At 37.7% G+C, this 22,020-nt stretch overlaps 1 protein-coding gene and 1 long non-coding RNA gene across 2 annotated transcripts; one reads left to right on the forward strand and one right to left on the reverse strand.

The window, feature by feature from the left end:
• Positions 1-121: 121 nt before the first annotated feature.
• On the reverse strand, positions 122-3,392 carry LOC133805207 (uncharacterized). The gene is made up of 3 exons (XR_009878890.1): positions 3,089-3,392; positions 2,919-2,966; positions 122-445 (listed from the first exon to the last, which is right to left on the reverse strand). It is a non-coding gene; the product is annotated as an uncharacterized LOC133805207 (long non-coding RNA).
• Positions 3,393-17,786: 14,394 nt separating this feature from the next.
• On the forward strand, positions 17,787-21,257 carry LOC133806828 (uncharacterized). The gene has a single exon (XM_062244916.1). It carries the CDS (start codon positions 17,787-17,789, stop codon positions 21,255-21,257), a length of 3,471 nt encoding a protein of 1,156 aa, XP_062100900.1.
• Positions 21,258-22,020: the final 763 nt, after the last annotated feature.

The raw sequence follows: 22,020 nt of genomic DNA on the forward strand, positions 1-22,020 counted from the left end.
TGTTCTTCCTGGAAATAAAGAAAAAAGTTGCTGCAAAAATAACAGACTTACCATTGTGTGTCACTATAGTTCAAGAATCAATCAATGAAAATGACCTTCTTCTATGTAAAACGCCCTAGACTAGTAGCTAATAAAACATTCACATTTTCATTGGTTTACAAAAGAAAGCCACTTATTATAAAGGTTTCAGTGGGGTCTTGATTAAAACATGCAAGTTGGATCCAATAGTTTTAAAAGAAAATATCAGTTTATGCAAAGTTCTAAAACAACCAATAATTCAAGTCTCACTGATAAGTTTAAAAAGTCTCATAAAACATAACAGTATTAAAAAAATGGTGTATTTAATTGATCATTTTTCGTCCATAGGATGCCCCCACGCCATACACACCATGACGATAGAACTCCCCAGATCACCACGCGTGCCATAGAGAAACATATTTGCTACCTGGAAGGGAAAGTAAGGGGGATGAGCTAAAAGCCCAGTAAGGAAGTACAAATAACAAGCAAGTAAGATACAACAAATTACAAACACTATCATTCATCTTTATACATCAAGGCATCATCATAAAATTGGCATCAATAGCATAAACATAAACATATCTACGTCAACATAATGCCACCATCATATCATAAATATCATAACATCATAACAAAATCATAAACATCACCAAACACCATAACATAGTCATAAACATCACCAAACATCATAACATAATCATAAACATCACCAAACATCATAACATAATCATAAACAATTCCTTGTGAACATGGCTCGCTAACTTGTCCATGCCACCCTTTGAGGTAAACAAGAGTCTCTGGTCTTTGAATAACCTCGGCGCATCCACCCATGGAGTTACGTCTTCATATCCTTAGTAACTCGGGTTACGTCTTCTTATCCTTAGCAACTCATTTTGATGTGTCGCGTTCATCACGCTAACATCCATTCATATCATACAACGTTCACACAAGCCAACATATCATCACATTATGGCATTCATAATTCATAACATTTCATTCACACAACAGTCTTACCATTCATAATATAACAATCATAAATTCTATCGAACTTCCTTACCTCAGGTCCAAGCTAAGTAAAACCACAACTTCTCAACGAGCCTATACCATAATCTAAACGGCATTCCATAGCTTCACATAATTATTATTTTTCCCTCTCATATAACTCATGTGTGCATGGGTCATGCACACATGGTAGGAGTTACACACAACATACAAATATGCTTAATTACACATAAGGTCATAAAAGAATAATGCTCATTCTACCTATATTGCATGCATGATCTTTCTATAAAAACTACATGGTTGCATAATAGACATAATTTTGGACGTAAAAGTGAATTTGCATGTAACATGCATACGTGGGAACATTGCGTAAATGTGGCATTTAAAACGATAATTTCATGCGTCTTACTTCTATCGTTTTAAATATAATAGACTTGTAGCATGCTTTGTTTACCATTGTTTATCTTCATAAAAACAATTTTATTTAGCCATTAAAATATATAAAAGACCCATTTATTATTTTTAAATTATAAAGAAAAGCAAAGGCTTGGAAATTATTTTAAAAAAAGAAATACCTATGATTATCATGTCTCTTTAGAAAATAACAATTTAACTTAAGTTAATAGAATTACATAATTTGATGTGAGAAAAATAATAATTTTAAGTGTGGGAAAAATATATTTTGCTTGAATTATTTTTAAATACATAATTTTATGTAACATAAATTCATATGTGAAAATTAAATAACTATTTAAAACTTTTTAAACTAAACTTTCAGCCATTATTTAAAAATCACAAGTGAATTAAATCCAACATTTTTCTTAATCCAATTAAAGAAAATCATAACTTGTAAAATAACCACTTATATTATATTAAAAATACCACTTTTAAATTTTGCCATAGTTTAGGTTATTAATTTATTTCAAAATACCAATCAAATTTCTTTTATTGAAACACACTTTACATTTTTAAACAAAAATTCCAACAATCAAATTTATCATTAAAATCACCATCCTTATTTTTAAAAACTCATATTTTCTCAAAAATATAAAAAAAAAAATATCTGTAGGTAATTATTTGTGCAAAAACATCATTTTAATGAATTAAAACACCATTTTATTTTCACAAACACCACATATCATTAGAGCCATTCTTATGCATACATATCTTTATTTCATCAATCATTTCACCATTTAATCACAAAATTAGCAAGCATAAATCACCATGAATTTTATCTTTTACCTCATGCCTTATAAAATTCATACAAGATCATTCATGTTTCATAAACACAATAATTCACAAATCCTAACATGCTCTTATTATACAAATAATTCAAAGAACATAACTAACACATATTCATATACAACCTTACAAAACCTTGTTCTATTTCTAATGAGTTCATGCATGCAACCCAACAAAATAATAATACCACATGCATGAATAACATAACACAAATCTTCGTATATGCCTTTATATTAAACCTATAATGTTCCTATTATTTTTCATGCATACCATAATTTACTTATTCATAATATCATATACATCCTATCAAAATTTCATGGATCCAATAATCAAGATTTCAAATTATTACTATACCCAAATTACATAGGTCCTAGAACATGGATCTAACATATTGAAAATCACAAAACATAAAACATAGGGAATCTATAGACACGCATAGGCCGAAACATAGAGTATCCAAAATAAATCTATCCCATTCATTCAACCTCACAAATATGCTTATCAATATAAACAAAAATAAACAAAAAATAACACCATGAACCCTAGATTATGACTAGGTCGAACCCCTCATCAAAATAATCCCTCAAAGCCACAAACATCCCAACAACATAATATCAAGACCCATCATCATAACAACCAAATGATAGATTCACTACCTCCTTGATAGAAATCAAAATCACAAGGTTGATTCTCCTCTTGAGCACCTATTTTTTTCGAATCCCCAACAAGAACAAGGAAGAAAACAAGGAAAAGAAAAAAAAATATTATTTCTCTAGATTCAAGAAGAAGAGAATGAAAAGAAAAAAACAACAACAAATTTGATTACCTACACCTAGGGATTTCGAATCCCCACTTCTTCTTCCTCTCCTTATTTCTTTCTTTCTTTCTTTCCTCCTTCTCTCTAGAAAATGGCAGCCCCTTCCCCTTTCTCTCTCTAGCTCGCCACTCTCTCTCTCTCTTCCTCTCTTCAACACACGACAGCCACAAGAAAATGGCTCTCCTCTTCACCTCATTCCCCATTTAACCTTATTCTCTCCATAATGGTCCACTCAAGAGAAAAGGTAAGTTTCCTATTTCTTATTTATTTTCTTTTAATTTCATTATTTGTTTTTTTATCACAATTGATAGGAGATAAAGATGATCACTCACTTTCCTAAAATAATCATTTTCTTCTAATTTTAATTTATTTACTTTAGAAAATAAATGGAAGAAAAAAAACTCACTTCCTTTCCCACTACACATACACATCCAACGCACTTGCACTAGCACACACTAAATCACTAGGGTACATTACTATCTACCATGCACCTTAGTGCATTCAACCAAATCTCACATAATTATATTTTTAAAATAAAAATAAATAAATATCATTCAACAAATAATTTCACAAAAATTCTACAAACAATTCTAACAATTAAATAAAATAACAAACAATTAAATAAAATAAACAACACTTAATAAAACAATTCACCACACTTAACACTTAAATAAAATAAAACACAAAAATTTTAATAACAAAAAAAAAATTGGTGCACTACAATATATCCTCCTTAAAAGGAATTTCGTCCCAAAATTCTTTCTTCCCAAATAATTCAGGGTATCTTTCTTTCATGTCTTCCTCCAGCTCCCATGTTGCTTCTCGTTCCGTACTATTCTTCCACAGGACCTTAATTAGTGGATTCCTTTTGGATCTCAATTCCTTGATTCCCTTTTCAATAATGCGCTCAAGCTGTTCATCATAACTCAGGTCCTGCTTCAGCGGTAACGGCTCGTAACTCAACACATGAGAGGGGTCTGACACATACTTACGCAACATCGAGATATGAAGACGTTATGTGTTTCAGCTAATACTGGGGGCAGTGCCAAACGGTACGCAACCTGCCCTACTCTGTCCAAAATCTCAAATGGACCAATAAATCTAGGGCTTAACTTCCCTTTCTTTCCAAAACGCATAACACCCTTCATTGGCGAGACCTTCAGGAAAACAAACTCGCCCACTAAAAACTCGATGTCTCTTCTCTTGAGGTCAGCGTAGCTCTTTTGCCTACTTTGCGCGTAAGCATCCTTTGGCGAATCTTCTCAATCGCCTCACTAGCTTCCCTAACTGCTTTAGGGCCTAAAATCTATTTCTCCCCAACTTCATCCCAGTGCAAAGGAGATCTACACTTACGCCCATAAAGCATCTCATAGGGAGCCATCCCAATAGTGGATTGGTAACTGTTATTATATGAGAACTCCATTAAGGGTAAATATCGGTTCCAAGACTCTGAAAAGTCCAAAGCACAACACCTCAACATGTCTTCTAAAATATGTATAGTCCTCTCAGACTGGCCATCGGTCTGAGGATGAAATGCGGTGCTAAACTTTAGTCTTGATCCCATAGCTCTCTGTAGCCCTTTCCAAAAGTTTGATGTAAAAACTGACCCACGATAAGAAATTATCGACTTTGGCACCCTATGAAGTATCACTATCTCACTAACATACAAATCAGCATATTGATCTACTGAGTATGTGGTCTTGACTGGCAGAAAATGGGTAGACTTAGTGAGTCTATCTACGATTACCCACACTGAGTCGTGCTGCTTGGTGGTTCTAGGCAACCCTACCACAAAATCCATTGTGATATCCTCCCATTTCCATTCAGGAATGTAGAGCGGTTGAAGCAACCCTGCTGGCCTCTGGTGTTCCGCTTTGACTTGCTGGCATGTCAAACATCTAGCAACAAACTCAGCAATGTCCCCTTTCATTCCATGCCACCAATATAATGCCTTAAGGTCTTGGTACATTTTCTTGGACCCTGGGTGCAAAAAATAAGGCGTTGTGTGCGCTTCTTTCATAATACTTTCCTTAATTTCAGCATTGTTAGGCATGCAAATCCTATCCTTGCATCTCAGCAATCCACCATTAGACATGGTGAAATCGCTGCTGCCACCTTCTTGTACCAAATCCTCTTGTTTCACTAAGGCTTCATCCAATTTCTGTCCTTCTCAAATTTGTTCTAATAGGGAGGATTGCAATGTGAGGTTCGCTAAACTTCTCGTCACAATTTCGATGCCGGCATTTATGATCTCTTTTTGAAGAGGCATCTCTATTGTATGTAGTGCTGAGACATTCCCATGTCCCCGCCTACTCAGAGCATCCGCAACCACGTTGGCCTTGCCTGGGTGGTATAGAATCTCACAGTCGTAGTCCTTTACTAATTCCAACCACCTTCGCTGCCTCATGTTCAGTTCCTTTTGTGTGAAAAAGTATTTTAGACTTTTGTGGTCGGTGTATATCTCACACTTGTCTCCATACAGGTGATGTCTCTATATCTTTAGTGCGAACACTACTGCTGCCAATTCCAGGTCATGAGTGGGATAACGTTGCTCATAATCCTTGAGTTGTCTAGAAGCATAAGCTACCACCTTCCCATCTTGCATCAACACGCATCCCAGGCCGTTCTATGATGCATCACAATACACCACAAATTTCCCGCCCTCAGTGGGAACACAAAGGATAGGCGCAGAAATCAGCTTATCCTTCATGATCTGAAAACTCTCTTCACATTTTTCTGTCCACGCAAACTTCTGATGTTTGCAGGTTAAGTTGGTCAACGGGGTGGCGATCTTTGAGAAACCCTCAACAAACTTCCTATAATAGCCCGCCAACCCTAAGAAACTCTGAACTTCTGAGGCATTCTTTGGCTGGGGCCAGTCTCTAATGGCCTTGATCTTCGATGGGTCTACTGCTATCCCATTCTTAGACACTATGTGCCCTAAGAAAGTTACCTATTCTAGCCAAAACTCGCATTTAGAGAACTTGGCGTACAACTGATGTTCTCGCAATCTGTTCAGAGTCAACCTCAAATGCTCCTCATGCTCTTCCTTTGTCTTCGAGTAAATGAGGATATCATCTATGAACACTACTAAAAACTTGTCTAAGAAATCCTTAAATACCCTATTCATCATGTCCATAAATGTTGATGGGGCATTGGTGAGTCCAAAAGATATCACTAAGAATTCATAGTGCCCGCAACGAGTTCTAAAAGCCATTTTCAGAATGTCCCCCTCCTTCACTTTCAACTGATGGTACCCGGATCGCAGATCAATCTTCGAGAACACTGCTGCCCCTTGCAGTTGGTCAAAAAGGTCGTCTATCCTAGGTAAAGGATATTTATTCTTAATGGTGACCTTATTGAGTTCTCGGTAATCAATGCACATCCTCATACTCCCGTCCTTCTTTTTCACAAATAGGACTGGTGCTCCCCATGGCGAATGGCTAGGTCTTATAAATCCCTTATCTAACAACTCTTGTAGCTAGTTTTTAAGTTTCTTCAACTCTGCCGGTGCCATTCGATAGGGCGCTTTAGAGATTGGTGCAGTTTCAGGTGCAAGCTCGATTACAAACTCGATTTCTCTGTCTGGGGGTAGTCCTAGTAATTCCTCGGGAAACACCTCCGGGAACTCACAAACAATATGTACATTTTCTGGCTTTAGTTCTGATTCCTTGGACTTATCCACCACATTGGAAAGGAACGTCGAACATCCATGTTGCATCATATTCCGTGCTTCCAGTGTAGATATTATGGGTGTTTGAAAGCCCACTACTTCGCCTCTAAAGGAAAGGACCTCTGCTTCCTTTGGCCTGAACTCTACGATCTTCTTTCGACAGTCTATCGTAGCCCCGTGTTTGGATAACCAATCCATACCGAGTATGACATCATAATCCAGTATACTCAGTTCTATGAGATCTACGGGGCACTCCCTGCCCTCTACCGTTACAGGTGTTGACGGTAACCACTTATTTGACAACATCATATCTCCCGATGGCAACAATGTACTAAAGGTATGTTCAAACATCTTATAAGGCATATTTAGTCTATCAATCACATTCATGGAAACATAAGAATGAGTCAATCCAGAATCAATTAAGACTCTACACATTGTACCAGATATAGGGAGCTGACCTGTAACTACTATGTTGTTGTTGCCACTTCATTCAGGGTTAAGGCGAAAACTCTTGTTGGCACCAGATTGTTATTGTTATTCTATCCCGCCTTCCATTGTGGGCAATTCTTTCTCAAGTGTCCTGCCTGACCACACTTGAAGCATTTGTTGGTACCGGCCTGGCAGTCTCCTGGGTGTCTCTTCGAGCATTTAGGACAGATAGGATGCTCGACTTGGTTGCCTTGTTGGTTCCGACGGTTCCGGTCATTGAAGCGGTTATTGTGGTTGCTATGGTTCTAAGAGTTGTGGTTGTTGCTATTCGTGGCTGGAGGTCTAGGTCTTTTATCAACCCCACTATTCTGCCCTTCATTAGCCTTTCTCTTGTTGCTCTCGTGGAAGCTCTTGTTGCGGTTGTTCTCTCTTCTAGCGACATTATCCTTCCATATCCGTTCTTCCAAATATTGAGCTTCAAGAGCTCTATCCAATACCTCTGCATAACTGACCACTTCAGCACTGGTCATCTTAACGTCCCTCGCGATCAGCGATTTTAGTCCCCTTACAAACCTCTGGACTCGCAATGCATCAGTTGGCACCACTTCAGGGGAATATTTGGCCAATCGATCGAACTTCTGTGCATTGTCAGTGACTAAAAGATTCCCTTGTACTAGAGTTATAAATTCGTCAATGTTAGTTGCTAGCACAGCTGGACTGTAGTACTTCTTACTAAATGCCTGGACAAACTCTGCCCAAGTCATGGTATTCGGATCACGGGTTTGTTTAGTCACGTCCCACCAAATCCGTGCATCCATCTTAATTAAATAAACTGCGCAAGAAACCCTTAGGTGATCATCTAACTCCATATGATCAAAAATAGCCTTAACCGACCTTAACCAATCTTCTGCCACCATTGGATCAGCTTTCCCCTCAAAAGTTGGTGGGCTTGTTTCCTGAAGCATTCATAAACTGGTTCGAACCCATAGGTTACTGGTAGTGGTGCAGGAGGTGGTACTGGAGGTTGAGGTTGCGCCACTGGTACTTGAGGTATTTGGTGCGTTTGGGATGTTTGCGGTGCTTGTCTAGCTTGTGCTAACTCCTCATCTCTCAGTCTCAACTATTCTCTTAACCTTGCTACCTTTGCGGCCAGGTCCACAGATGGTGTTGCTGGAGCCGCAGGTTGAACAGATGGCATTTCAATGTCAGGGGTGGCTGTAGTTTCAGACCTGGTGGAGGCACCCTTTCCTCTGCCTCTTCCTCTTCCCTTTCCTCCTCTTCCTCTGGTCGACATGATGAAGTTCTAAGGCAATCAAGGGAAAATCATAAGTAAGGAACATTGCATATTGGTTTGATAGATATTTACAAAATCGTACATTCAAACTACTTCATTTAGAGTTTGCAACAAAATATCCATAGCATTCAAAATGTTCAAATTATTCCAAAATTAAACAATCCCAAAAAGTGTTTAATTAACCATAACATAAATCCCTTAAGGTCTTAGAAAATTATTATTCCATCTTATTTATTAGTACCCCATGCGACGATTACGTAATGGACTCTAGTCCTCAACGGTGGACTCGTCCCTTGAACTATAGTCAAAGATGTTCTTCGGGATGTGGAAATAGCCAGGAGCGCTCGCCATAATCTCCATCCTCGCGATCAGACGCAATATGGCTTGCAATACTTCCTCAACTGCTAATTCTCCTTCCATGTCTTCCACCATCTCCAAACGCTCTTCCATTTCACCATCATCCGTCTTTACTAACACCAGCTCCAGACGTCTAAAATCGTAATTTACCAGAAAATCTCGAATCACAAACTCCAAGTCTTCTGGCATAACATCATTCCATGATCGATTCAACTGATGAAGAGCCTCCGAGTACATTGACAATGCTTCTCTCATCACCCAGAATTGCTCTATGGGCCATAGCAAGGCTCCTCTTTTATTCATCATCCCTTGGATGCGATCACAAACCTCCTTTTGTCGTTTTCAAGACCGCTATCTGCCAATCGTAGGGATCCTCGTCAAGCTGGACTTTGGGTATGGCGCGGATCTCCTTGAGCAATTGTTTCTTAGCCGTTTTCAATACAGGAGGCATCTTACTACTGTAGTTACGAACTACAAAAATTAAATATAACGAAAACAAGTAATAGCACATAAACAAATACTTACGACGCGGTGAGGTGAGATTTTCTCATCTTTAGCGTGTATGGGGAGGGTCCTTGGAAACATGGACGACCTGACTCTGGTACCATTTGTAAAATGCCCTAGACTAGTCACTACAAGAAAAAATGCTTTTAATAACACCAAAAATGTGTTATCAAAACATACCATAACACTTTTTGATGTGTTAAGACCGACTATGTTATTGTAGGTCAGGGTACCTTACATAACACTTTATCATTGTTATACAGATGTGTTATTATACTGTCAACGATAACACACTTTCTTTGTTATTTTAATAAATAGATAAGTGTTTAATTATATTATTTATAGTCGATTATATGACACATTTCAACACTTATAAATTTGTGTTATACTACACTTTAGTATAACACATTTTTTGTGTTATATAATGAAGTTTGCATAACATAATTCTTTACTTATAAAAAGTGTTATTGTAATAGGTATTATAACACATTTTTCGTATTATTTTAATATTTTTATAAGTTTAAATTCTCATTATATATTCATTTATATAACACTAATTTATTCTATTATATTTTTATTTTTTATTTATATAATTAAAATTAGCTTTCTAATATATACTAACATCATCAAATAAACTTGATTTTCAAAAAACAAAAAGTAAAAAGCATTCAACATTGATTAACAATCCACAAATTAGTTTAAAACATTCAACACTGTCATCAACAACAAAATGTTCTTTAAGTATTCAAGTAGTCTTAAATATTCAACATATTAAAAAGTTACTACTTTCAGCACAAAATATTGAAGAGTTTAATTTTTTACATAATAACACGTCAAAATTTGAATAGTTGCACACTCCTACAGTACTATTTGATAGGAAAAAAACATGCAATTGAAGTTAATTCATTGTACCAGCCACAATGATCTGATCTTCACTTCTAATTCTAGCAAAACCAACACACTCTGTGTCTTCATTGCAGACTGCAACGCAACATAATACAACAACATTCAATGTTAAATTAAGTCTGATTTAGTTCTTTGAAATTCAAAGTTAAGACATGAGTGAGTTATAGAGTAATAGTAGTAGTTATCATTAACAGATTCTACTTTTGCTTGCACAACTTCCAGGAGCTGCTCAATGGCAGTCTTTATTGTCATGTACCTAGGTGGTTCATACTGCTTCTTCCCTCTAAAATTAAACAAGAAATACAGAGAAAAACACAGAACCTGCATGCATTAATTTAAAGATCCAATCCTAGGAAGCCACAAACAGAGAAAAACTCAGAACCTGCATGCATAGGAAGATCATGAAATTTCTAGGAAGTACAAAGCATAAATGTAGAAAGACAGCTCTGACGTACTGACCTGTTCAAAAAATAAAAGTGTTACTCAATTATCAACACATAAAAAGCATAGAACAGCAAGATTCAATTGCTACTGCAAAAGCAGAAAACATAGAAACAAATGACCAAAACTCCAGACAAGAGAACTGCATGTACCATTAAACACCATTCTACATATAAAGAGTAGGTTAATTGCTAAGGCAATTGCTGATGCGCAATTGCTGAACCAGCTGTAACATACACAGCACAAAGTTCGTACACACAAAGAAGAGCAACAGCTAAAAGGAAAAGAACAGCAACAGCTCTTGTAAAAGTAAAATTCAGTGAAATGTGAGTGAAACTTTCTGAAGTCAGGTGGCCAGACATAAAAATAATATAATTCATCAAAAGCTTCATCACAATAATGTAACAGAGCTTTAACAGGGCCAATTAACCATTTAATATAATTTCCACCTGAATGGACCCACTATAGATTAAAGATGATGAAATGGGATAAGGAAACACTAAAAAAAAAATCATTAACCCACTAAGAGCAACTTAATTTTATTAGTATAACAACACAAAACCAGAACAAAGACCTACAGAGAAATCAGTAAGTGGAATTTATGGAGAACTTTCCAAGCCCATAACAGAAACCATAACAAACTTCAACCATCAACAGAGAAAAAACTCATGAAGCATAAACTAAGATGCTACAGTATTAGTTAACTTATAACTTGAATAAAAAAAATTCAGACAAATAATCACAAACAAATTGATCTTATCACCCTATATTCCATAAGAAGAACCAATATGAAGAAACAATTCATCCAGTTTGTACTAACTTCTATCCCCATTTATTTCTTCTCTAAAGACCTAGCAAGGTTAATTCCTTTCTGTAAAGTTCAATACAAACATAGCATTGATGTGTAAATAGTTTTGGCAAAATTCTCTCTGTGACAGGTAACCAACAGGGCATCAAGTATGGCATCCAAATTAACAAGTAGAATGTGAATATGGCTGTTAGAGGTCCTTTATGAAGCCCATGCTATTCCTCTTATTCTCCCAAAGTTTCTCTTTCTTTCTAAGTTGGAAGTGGGAAATGTGTTTAGAGTTAGGTTATGGGAAGTTTAATGGAGGGGCTTTTCTCTTTTTAAAATCTCTTTCCCTGGTATTTTCTTATCTTGGGGTGATAATATTTCTAAACTTTCTATGTAACACTACTGAGTTTTGCTTTTGCTGGTATTTTCTTATCTTGGGGTGATAATATTACTTTTGCTTTTGCTGTCAAATACCATGAGTATCACATAAACAACCAAGTGAAGTGAACAGCAAACTAAACTAAACCAAAGACAACAATAAGAAAGTTATATATGCAACTAGCTACACAGAGAACAGAGGACAAAAGATACAATAAGAAAGTAGAGATAAAAAGGCTAATGAAAGCAAAAGACAGATTCAAGCCCAAAATTCAAGCCTTATCATATTAAACCATTCACAACCCCTTAATGAAAGTTTATAGTCCCTAAACACAGATTAAAACTAACTTGTGAAGATGAAAGAAATAACAAGAATGCATATTCTTCATCTTGATTATGTATTATACAGGTAGGGCAGGGCAGGGCATACACGTATATAATTTATATATCTTACACCTCTATTGCTACATAAATGGCTACTAACGGTAATGCATAGAGGCAGAGGTACATGATTAGAGTGGGCAGAAGGGATCATACATCATCTTGATCATCTATACACACCCCATAAAAAAAGCTGATTAAAAAAAAGCTATAATAATAACTCAATTTACTCATATGTCTCACTGAAGCATTCCATCAAACAGTTATTATGCATAGGTTAAGCAAAGCTTAGTTTTATATAATAAAACCAGTTTAAGCAGTCAAACAAAACAAAACTTACAGATAAATTGACTCAAACATAAAAGGAGAAATCAAGGGTTAGCTACATAACAGAAAGTTAAAGTACAATGCAATATAGTAGCTGTGGCAACCATGAGCAATTGTTATATGTTATTTATTATACGTCAAAGATAAATAGATAAACAAGAAAATATATATAAATATAACCCATTAATTTTTGGAGTTGATATAACATATATTTTCAAAGCTATTTTTGAAAGAAATGTGAATCTGGCTCACTATGATGCAAAACAATAATACAACTAACAACCAAATAAAATGAACAAGAAAGAAACATGACTCAATCCAAACAAACCATGATATCATATATGGCATGGGGAAGAATATACATAACCCTATAAAAGACACTACAACCAATTCAACAAACCCAAATTGGAGACTAAGTGGCATGGCAAAGAAGATGCAGAAAGGTCATGTAAAATCCTGCTATAGAACCAGTGAAGTTCTCTTATTTTCTGAAATTAGAGCTCAATATAAGGCAAGCATCTATAATCAAATATTAAAACTAAACACAATAAATGAGGAAAAATATGGTCTAATATATGACAAGCACTTTCAACTTGCAAGCATCTTAAATCTAGGCTCCCTTGGCAATATATAAGAATAAAAATATAATAGAAACATTAGGCCAAATGTGGAGTAGAAAAAACAAGAAAAGATAAATAATTGAAGTAAATCAGCAAAAGATATAGAATGGTGAAGTGAGAAAGCAAATATAAATTACAGAAGTCAATACAAAAACAATATTATATGGCTTAATATAAAAGGAACAAGAGTTCCAATTGGCCACCGACTTTATTAGTTAAAGAAAAGTAAAAAATTAATTGTCCTTAAAGAAAACTATGGTCTACAATACTCACTGTTCTACCAAGAATAAATGAAGCTGTAGCACCAATAGAATCAGCAACGAACCCCAAAGGCAACCCAAATAGATAACCTCCACCGAGCTGTAAGAGAAAATAAATAGCACAAATAAAGCATTGATAAAAATAAAAAAAAATAATACTAACAGATATACTTTCACACTTAAACCAAATAAGTTGACTAGACAAACTTTATTCATTCAGAGTTCTATTTTTTTTTGGAGGGGGGAGGATCACTGAACAGAAAATTGCATACTTTATTTAACAGACTATAAAGGTCCAAAATAATATCATTGTTTTAAATCTGCAATAAGAATTAGTGACTTCAACTTACTGTAAATATTGACTTGTTCTACTTGCCCCACCTTTGCCCTCAACTCTCTGACATGGGAATATTGTTTTCTCAATTGATCCCCTTTTAGTAATACAACCAAAATTGTATAAAATTTAGCTAATCTAATTTTCAAATAATAGAATTGAGACACTATATATATGACAATTATTAGGCAATAGACAAGGAAACGTGAAATGGGGTAAGAGGTTATCTTAAATACCTTTGATCTTACTTGGCATTTAATACATAATTAGCTATTATATCTTATAAGGCACAATCTGTATTAGATATATTATATACTTCTCTGCAATATAATCCATTACATAAGTAATAATAGCGCAAACATCCCCACCCAATCAATATCATCAATATCAGATTTCACATCAAAAAATTCAATAAATTGTATCAGCTATTCAACATTGTTGCTATTAGTCTCACATACCATCAATCCAAGTTCTGAAGTAGTGTTAGAAACATGCTCACCAAACTTAGCGTTTGTAGCAGCTACACAAATTTTGACTTTGATAAGATGTTCTTAAAGCCGAAAAGAAAAAGAAAAGCAATGTCAATCAACTTATAAAATAATGACAACATTAAATATATATACATAATATCCATATGTATCCTATATTGCTACTATCATCAAATGACAATAAATATAGCAAAAACACAATTAAATGATTCAAATACAACAAGATAAGAGAACTACATGTATTGTAGTGATTCTTCCTCATTTAGAGCTAATTTCTGCACTAAAGGATTCAATTTATTTGATGAAGACCAGAGAAAGAACAGTCTTTACAACACAAAAGCTACAAAAATTCAAGAGCAGAAAAGTATTGGATTAAATTGCAATGCAATAAATCAAATTTTTTCATAATACCTCCAACTTAACTCTTTTATTTAGGAAAGAGAGCTGAGCAAAGCATCCATATATAGGACCTAGAATATTAATCAACAAGAATGTGCATATTTTTTTTATAATCAAAGACCAAAACAGAGTGTAAGTGGCACCAAGCCGACAAGATAACATATATACACAGAGAGCACTAGCACAATTTTGACTAATTATATATAAATGTATCTTGCATTATACACAAAACCATGTGCTAAAGTTCCTAAGCCTAACGAGTATACACCAAAAATGAGTATTAGTTGACTTGGAATAATTACCGGCCAAACTAAAAGCAAACACAAAGAAGAAGAAAACAATGGTTCAAATACTCCTAAAGAGATGAGATAACAACAAGCTAATAACAAGATATAATACAGATTCTTTACGAAATAAAACCCATAAATGTATATAATTTGACAATCAAAATTATTTCAAAATATAATCTAAACAACAAGCTAATAACAAGATATAATTTGAGTTTCATGTGCTTGTACAAGGTTCCAACAACTATGCATTCCTTCCCCTCTTCTAATTCCAAAACAGTACGTACTGCAAAACTCAACAGGAGAACAAGATTTATGAAAGCCATAGCTCGAACAGAGAGCTAAACATCAACAGAACTAAACAGCAAAAACCTACAAAGTAGTAATAAAAATAAGCCTCTTTATCAGCCTCTTTATGTGTATATATGCTTCTTGTAATTCTAGCTAAAACCAGAAGAAGCAGCAACAACAGAAGAGAATGATTCACTATTATCAGCCTCTTTATGTGTATATATACCTCTTGTAATTCACTATCCAAGAACAAGTTTAAGGATTTGGAATGCAATATTAATGAGGATATAGCTTTTTTTTCTTTCTAATCACGGTACCTGAGGATATGCAAATGCATGCATGTATAAGCTGATTCTCTAGGAAAAAGTATATAGCTTGTATGTACGTATATGTGTGAAGAAGTATCTTGTCATTTGCTTTAAAAGGAAAAATTAATGATAATAACTCATCATCAAGACAAGGAGAGAAAACTTGTGAGGAAAGAGAGACAAGAAAAATTGTCAGTTTAGTTCCACAGGCTTGGTTCAAAAGTTTCCCTACAGATTATGTTTCTTGTTTTTTGTATGCACTGAGTGTGTGTTTGCTTATATATAAAGAACAGAATTTCATTTTTCCTTTTTCCCATTTACTTCATCTTCTAGTTTGTTTTTGTTCTTTGCTGGTTTAATGGCTAGAAACTAATGCTGCTATTGAAACTTACGTGTCCCCAGTTGTCAATGCCTTTAGATACTAGTCCAATAACATGTGAAGTATACTCTTATGGTCATTAAGCAAGCTAGAGAAAAAGTGAGAAACAAATAATATATAGACAAATCATGTTAAATGAATCATTCAGATTCAGGTCAGATCAATGGAGAAGATTCAATATGGCAGAACAGGCCCTCAGCTTTCAAGTTTTGACAATAAACAGAGATTTAAAATTTGCTCATACAAAAGTGAGGACATACCATATTTAGAGCAATTTCATTCACTATATGCTGTAACTGACTTCTGCCCCCTCCAACCTGGCCTCTATGCCTCATTACAAACACAGCAACAGATCCAACCTAACACGGGAGAGCATATGTTAGTATAAAAGTACTAGAAGATAATGATAGGAAAGAACCATATGAGTTCTTATCTTGGAATAGAACTCCATTGGATACTCTGGAAGACTTAATAATGTAAACATTTATAGAAAAATTTGAGTGTGAAAAACACTAGGTCGGCAGTCTTTAGAAATACAAATAATCAAGCACAAGCACACAATATATTATCTAGATCTTATCAATAGAGCTTGTAACAATTTACAAAACTAAGAATATAATAAATATCTTGAGAGCTTCTAGGGCTCCAATGTAACCAAATTTTCATAATTTACAATAGGATGAGCTAGATTATGGTGATGTTGCAGAGCCATTATAGTAAAATATACAAAGAAAAAAGATTCAATATAAGCAATCATTGAACAATCTGTATCCATATCCAATCAAGGTCTTCTAAAGGTTGACATATAACCCAAGCAATTATAATCAATAAAGATAACCCATTTCATAAATATCAACTAAAGATAACTATGGAGAAGCAATAAAGAATCAACACAGTCATAATCAAACCCAAATATAGACCCTATTGCCCAACATCATGTGTTTAAGTTGTTCCAATTCCAATCCTCGCCACGTAATTGTTTGCTTAGCTTCTTTAGCATATGCATTATACAAGGATAAACAACATAAGATAGAATTTATAATGAAAATAACATATAGCACATCTCTTGTAAGACTAAAATTAGAGTATGGATGTTCATCTCTTGTAATTTTCCAAACTAAAAAGCATACTTTCTGTCTTAATTATAGAATGAATCTTGGACAATAATCAGCAGCTAGGCCAATCATCCTTGTAAAGTATCAGTACTATCAAACCAAACAACAAAAAGAGAGCTCATAATCAATAATTAGACTATAAAATTGCTGTAAAATAAATAATTATGCAGTAAAGTTAATGAAAAATCCAAAAACTCACACAAACACAAAAATGAACACAGCCCAAATAATATGCTAAAGTTGTAGCCTAGCAAAATCCATATACATATGAATGCTAGCTTTTCCTAAAAATAGACTTGTATCTAAACATGATATATAGGAGGTATTTTTGTGTGTATGATAGGCCCGATAAGCCTATCATTCGGTTCACCTATACTAGGAGGGGAACCGGGTACACGAACCAGGGGTAGCCGAGTCATTTTGTAGTGGATAAATTGTTAATTGGTTAGAGGGGTAATTTGGGCAAGTGTTAGCCTATTAGTGGGAAAAGGAAGCTATGATTCTGTTATGCAAGAATTAAGAGAATTCTAGGCATCATGGAGATTTCTCTCTCCTTTTGTGTATGAACTCATTTCCAATTTTATTCAATAAAACTTCTGATTGTTCTTTGCTGGTTTACTGTTGCATTGGTTTATTACTGTATTATTCTGGTAGCATTTGTGTTTCTGTGAATTACTGGCAGGTCCTATTAATTGGTATCAGAACCAGTCCCGGTGTTGTGCATGCTGGTCTCAACCAGGATGGAATCTCGCGTGGAGGGTGTCGAATCGTCTCTGTCCTCTGTCCAGCATCAGCTTCAGGATCACGGTGTGCTACTTAAGGAGCACGGGGTGGAGCTCGGTTCCATGAAGGAAGTGCTGGATCGCCTGGTTACGGCTCAGGGTCGGGTGGCTGACGAACTCGCGTCGCTGCGAGAGGGGGCGTTGGGCGGCCTTGGTTCGCATCGTCGACTGCCTGGCGAGGGTTCGGCCGTGACGGGTGGTGGTTCTTCCAGCCGTGGCGTCGATTGTGGTGAGACGCAGTCGGAATTTCAGCCCCGTAAGATTGAATTGCCAGTTTTTGTGGGTGACGATCCGGATGAATGGACCTATCGGGCTGAACGCTACTTCGGGTTGCAGCGCCTGTCCTCAACCGAACAATTAGAGGCTGCGGTTTTGTGTTTGGAGGGGGCAGCCTTGAATTGGTTTCGTTGGGAGAATCAACGCCGCCTTATTACAACTTGGGAGGAACTGAAATTGCTCTTGTTACGGCGATTTCGTCCCGTGGGTGAAGGCTCGGTTTATGACCGATTTTTTGTTCTGCAGCAAGTGAATTCGGTTCAAGAATACAGAAGGAAGTTTGAAGCTCTAGCTGCTTCAATGGAGACGATGGGAGAAGCTGCTTTACGGGCTGCATTTTTGAAAGGGTTGAAAGTGGAAATCCAGGCCCCTTTGAGAGTGTTGGAGCCCAACGGGCTGATTCACATGATGGAGCTGGCTGAACAACTTGAAGCAACCCAAGCCCTCACTAAAGGCCTTCGGACTGGGCCAGCTGGGCCCGTTAGGTCCAGTCCAAGACCTCCCTTGGGCACTCTGTCTATTCCTGATGTTCATAGTAAGGGTACTTTCGTACTTTCCCCTTCTTCTTCCTCCACTTCGACTTCCACGATCACCAGCCCCAAACCAGTCACGGCTCCAGCCCAGACCTCGACGTATCGATGCCTTTCAGAGGCAAAAATCCAGGAGAAGAAACGCCGTGGTGTCTGCTTTAAGTGTGATGGACGTTGGACGCGGGGCCATGAGTGCTCGCAGGCTGAAGTGCAAGTCATTCTTATTCAAGATGACGCCATGGAGGATTCGGCCACTGATCCGCTTGGGGCAGCCTTGGGTGTGACGGAATCAGCGGGGGATGCGGAAGCCCAGTTGGTGGAAGTTTCGTTGAATGCGGTGGTTGGGTTAACTTCTCCCAAGACCATGAAAATTCTGGGCTCGATCTTGGGTCATGAAGTAGTTGTTTTGGTGGATAGTGGGGCGACCCACAATTTTATTACCACGGAGTTGGCCCAGAAACTTGCGCTGCCGGTGTCCGAGACTGAGACATACGGGGCACAAATGGGCAGTGGGAACGCAGTGAAGGGGGCGGGAGTGTGTCGTTCGGTTCATTTACAATTACAAGGCATTGAAATTGTGGAAGACTTCCCTCCCTTGCAGCTAGGTAGTACAGACGTGATTTTGGGAGTTCAATGGTTAGAAACTTTGGGAGAGACTACACATCACTGGAAAGAACATACTATGAAGCTTAGAGTCCGCGGGCAACCTATCGTCTTACACGGGGATCCTCTCCTACATAAAACGTGTATATCGTTGAAGCAAATGATTCGCTTGTTACAGAATGAGAAGCATGGCATGTGGGTCAAACTGGGTTGTACAGAAGTATCTCAGCTTTTCGCTGTCTATGCGGAAGGAGTAAAGCAAGTGTTGCAACGGTTTCGCAACGTATTCGACACCCCATCTTCGCTGCCGCCGCCCCAAAGACGTCATGACCATGCCATTATTCTTCAGCCAGATGCAGCTCCTGTGAGTATTCGGCCCTATCGATACCCCCACGGCATCAAAGACGAAGTCGAAAAGTTGGTTCAGGAGATGTTACGAACAGGAGTGATACAACCAAGTACCAGCCCCTTTTCGAGCCCGATTCTTCTAGTTAAGAAAAAGGACGGGGGTTGGCGTTTTTGTGTGGATTACAGGGCACTAAATCGAGCCACGGTGCCCGATAAGTTCCCCATACCAGTTATAGATGAGCTGATTGATGAGCTCCATGGCGCTCAAGTATTCTCCAAACTGGATTTACGCTCGGGCTTCCATCAGATTCGCGTACGGCAAGAGGACATTCATAAAACTGCATTTCGGACTCATGAAGGTCATTATGAGTTCGTGGTGATGCCATTTGGGTTAACAAATGCCCCAGCCACTTTTCAGTCACAAATGAACGACATTTTCAGACCTCATTTACGGAAGCGGGTTTTGGTATTCTTCGATGACATTCTTGTGTATAGCCCGGATGAGCAAACCCATGTCAAGGATCGTGAGATCGTTTTACAAACACTGTCGAACCACCAATTTTTTGCAAATCTTAAGAAGTGTTGTTTTGGACAGCGGCAAGTTGAATATTTGGGGCATATCATTTCAGGTGCGGGTGTGGCCGTGGACCCTTCAAAGATCCAGTCAATGGTGGATTGGCCGCTACCAAGAACGTTAAAGGAGCTAAGGGGATTTCTTGGGTTGACTGGGTATTATAGGAAGTTTGTTAAGCACTATGGCGAAATAGCCCGGCCTCTTACGGAGCAACTGAAAAAGGACCAGTTTAAGTGGAATGAAGCGGCCACAATCGCCTTTGAGGAGCTTAAAAAACGGCTCACTACAGTCCCTGTTTTGGCGATGCCCGATTTTACCAAGCCTTTCATAGAGGAGACCGATGCGTCGGGGTTTGGCATAGGGGCTGTTTTAATGCAGGAAGGAAGGCCACTCGCATATTTCAGTCAAGTGTTGAAGGCTAAAGCTCGGCTGAAATCCATTTACGAGAAGGAGCTTATGGCTATTGTCCTTGCGGTACTAAAATGGAGACCTTATTTACTTGGTAGGCGTTTTATTGTTCGAACGAACCAAAAAAGTTTTAAGTTTTTGTTGGAGCAGCGGCTGGTTACTCCGGAACACCAAAAATGGCTGGTCAAACTATTGGGTTACGATTTTGAGATACACTATCGACCGGGAGAGACCAATCGTGCCGCTGATGCTTTATCGCGGGTCAACCAGGTCGAATGCGCACTGTTGACATCGACCACGTGGCTAGATTGGGGGTTGGTGCACCGTGAAATTACAGCAGACCCATTTTTGTCTCGGATTCAGCGTGAGTTGGAGCAAGGAAAACAGATTGCTGGTTTTTCATTATCCCAGCAGCGGTTACTCTATAAAGGACGCTTGATTTTATCTTCTTCTTCAGCCTTATTACCACATTTTCTAAGGGAGTATCACTGTTCGTCTATTGGAGGACATTCTGGGGAATTGCGTACTTATCACAGGCTGAAAGGAGACGTGTATTGGGTGGGAATGAAAGCTAAAATATTGGAGTTTGTTCGCTCTTGCGATGTATGCCAGCGAAACAAGTATTTGGCCATGTCTCCTGGGGATTACTACAGCCTCTTTCGCTGCCGGCACAGGTTTGGGAGGAATTAACCATGGATTTTATAGAGGGACTGCCCAAATCCGAGGGGGTGGATACTATTTTAGTGGTGGTGGATAGACTGAGCAAATATAGCCACTTCATTAGCCTCCGTCACCCATTTACCGCCAAAACAGTAGCTGAAGCGTTCGTTGTACATGTAGTAAAACTACACGGTATACCTCTCTCTATTGTGTCAGACCGCGACAGAATTTTCCTTAGCCATTTCTGGTCTGCATTGTTCAAATTGCAAGGCACAGAACTCCGCCACAGCACCGCTTATCACCCCCAAACAGATGGACAGTCGGAGGTGGTCAACCGGTGCCTTGAAACGTACCTCCGCTGTTTTGCTTCGAATAGACCAAAAGCGTGGGCAAAGTGGCTTTCATGGGCTGAATATTGGTACAATACGTCGTACCATTCTTCACTGGGCTGTACGCCATTTAAGGTGCTGTACGGGCGAGATCCGCCTCCTTTAATCCGCTATGCAGCTGGATCGACTCATGTTGTCGCGGTGGATCAAATGCTGGAAGAACAGGACTCTTTTCTAGATGATTTGAAGATGCACTTGCTGCGTGCACAACAGAAGATGAAAGACAGCGCTGATGGGTCACGCAGACAGGTGGATTTTGAGGTGGGTGACAAGGTTTTCGTGAAGCTTCGCCCTTACAGACAGAAATCGCTAGCCACACGCAAAAATGAGAAGCTGTCTGCAAGGTATTACGGCCCTTTTTCTGTTCTGAAACGTGTTGGCAAGGTGGCATACCATCTCAGTTT

The sequence above is a fragment of the Humulus lupulus genome, chromosome X, assembly GCF_963169125.1.
Source record: "Humulus lupulus chromosome X, drHumLupu1.1, whole genome shotgun sequence".
NCBI lineage: Eukaryota > Viridiplantae > Streptophyta > Magnoliopsida > Rosales > Cannabaceae > Humulus > Humulus lupulus.

Bases quoted from the DNA above. Each gene is read 5' to 3' on its own strand.
- LOC133806828 (XM_062244916.1), top strand. From the start codon at position 17,787: ATGGAATCTCGCGTGGAGGGTGTCGAATCGTCTCTGTCCTCTGTCCAG.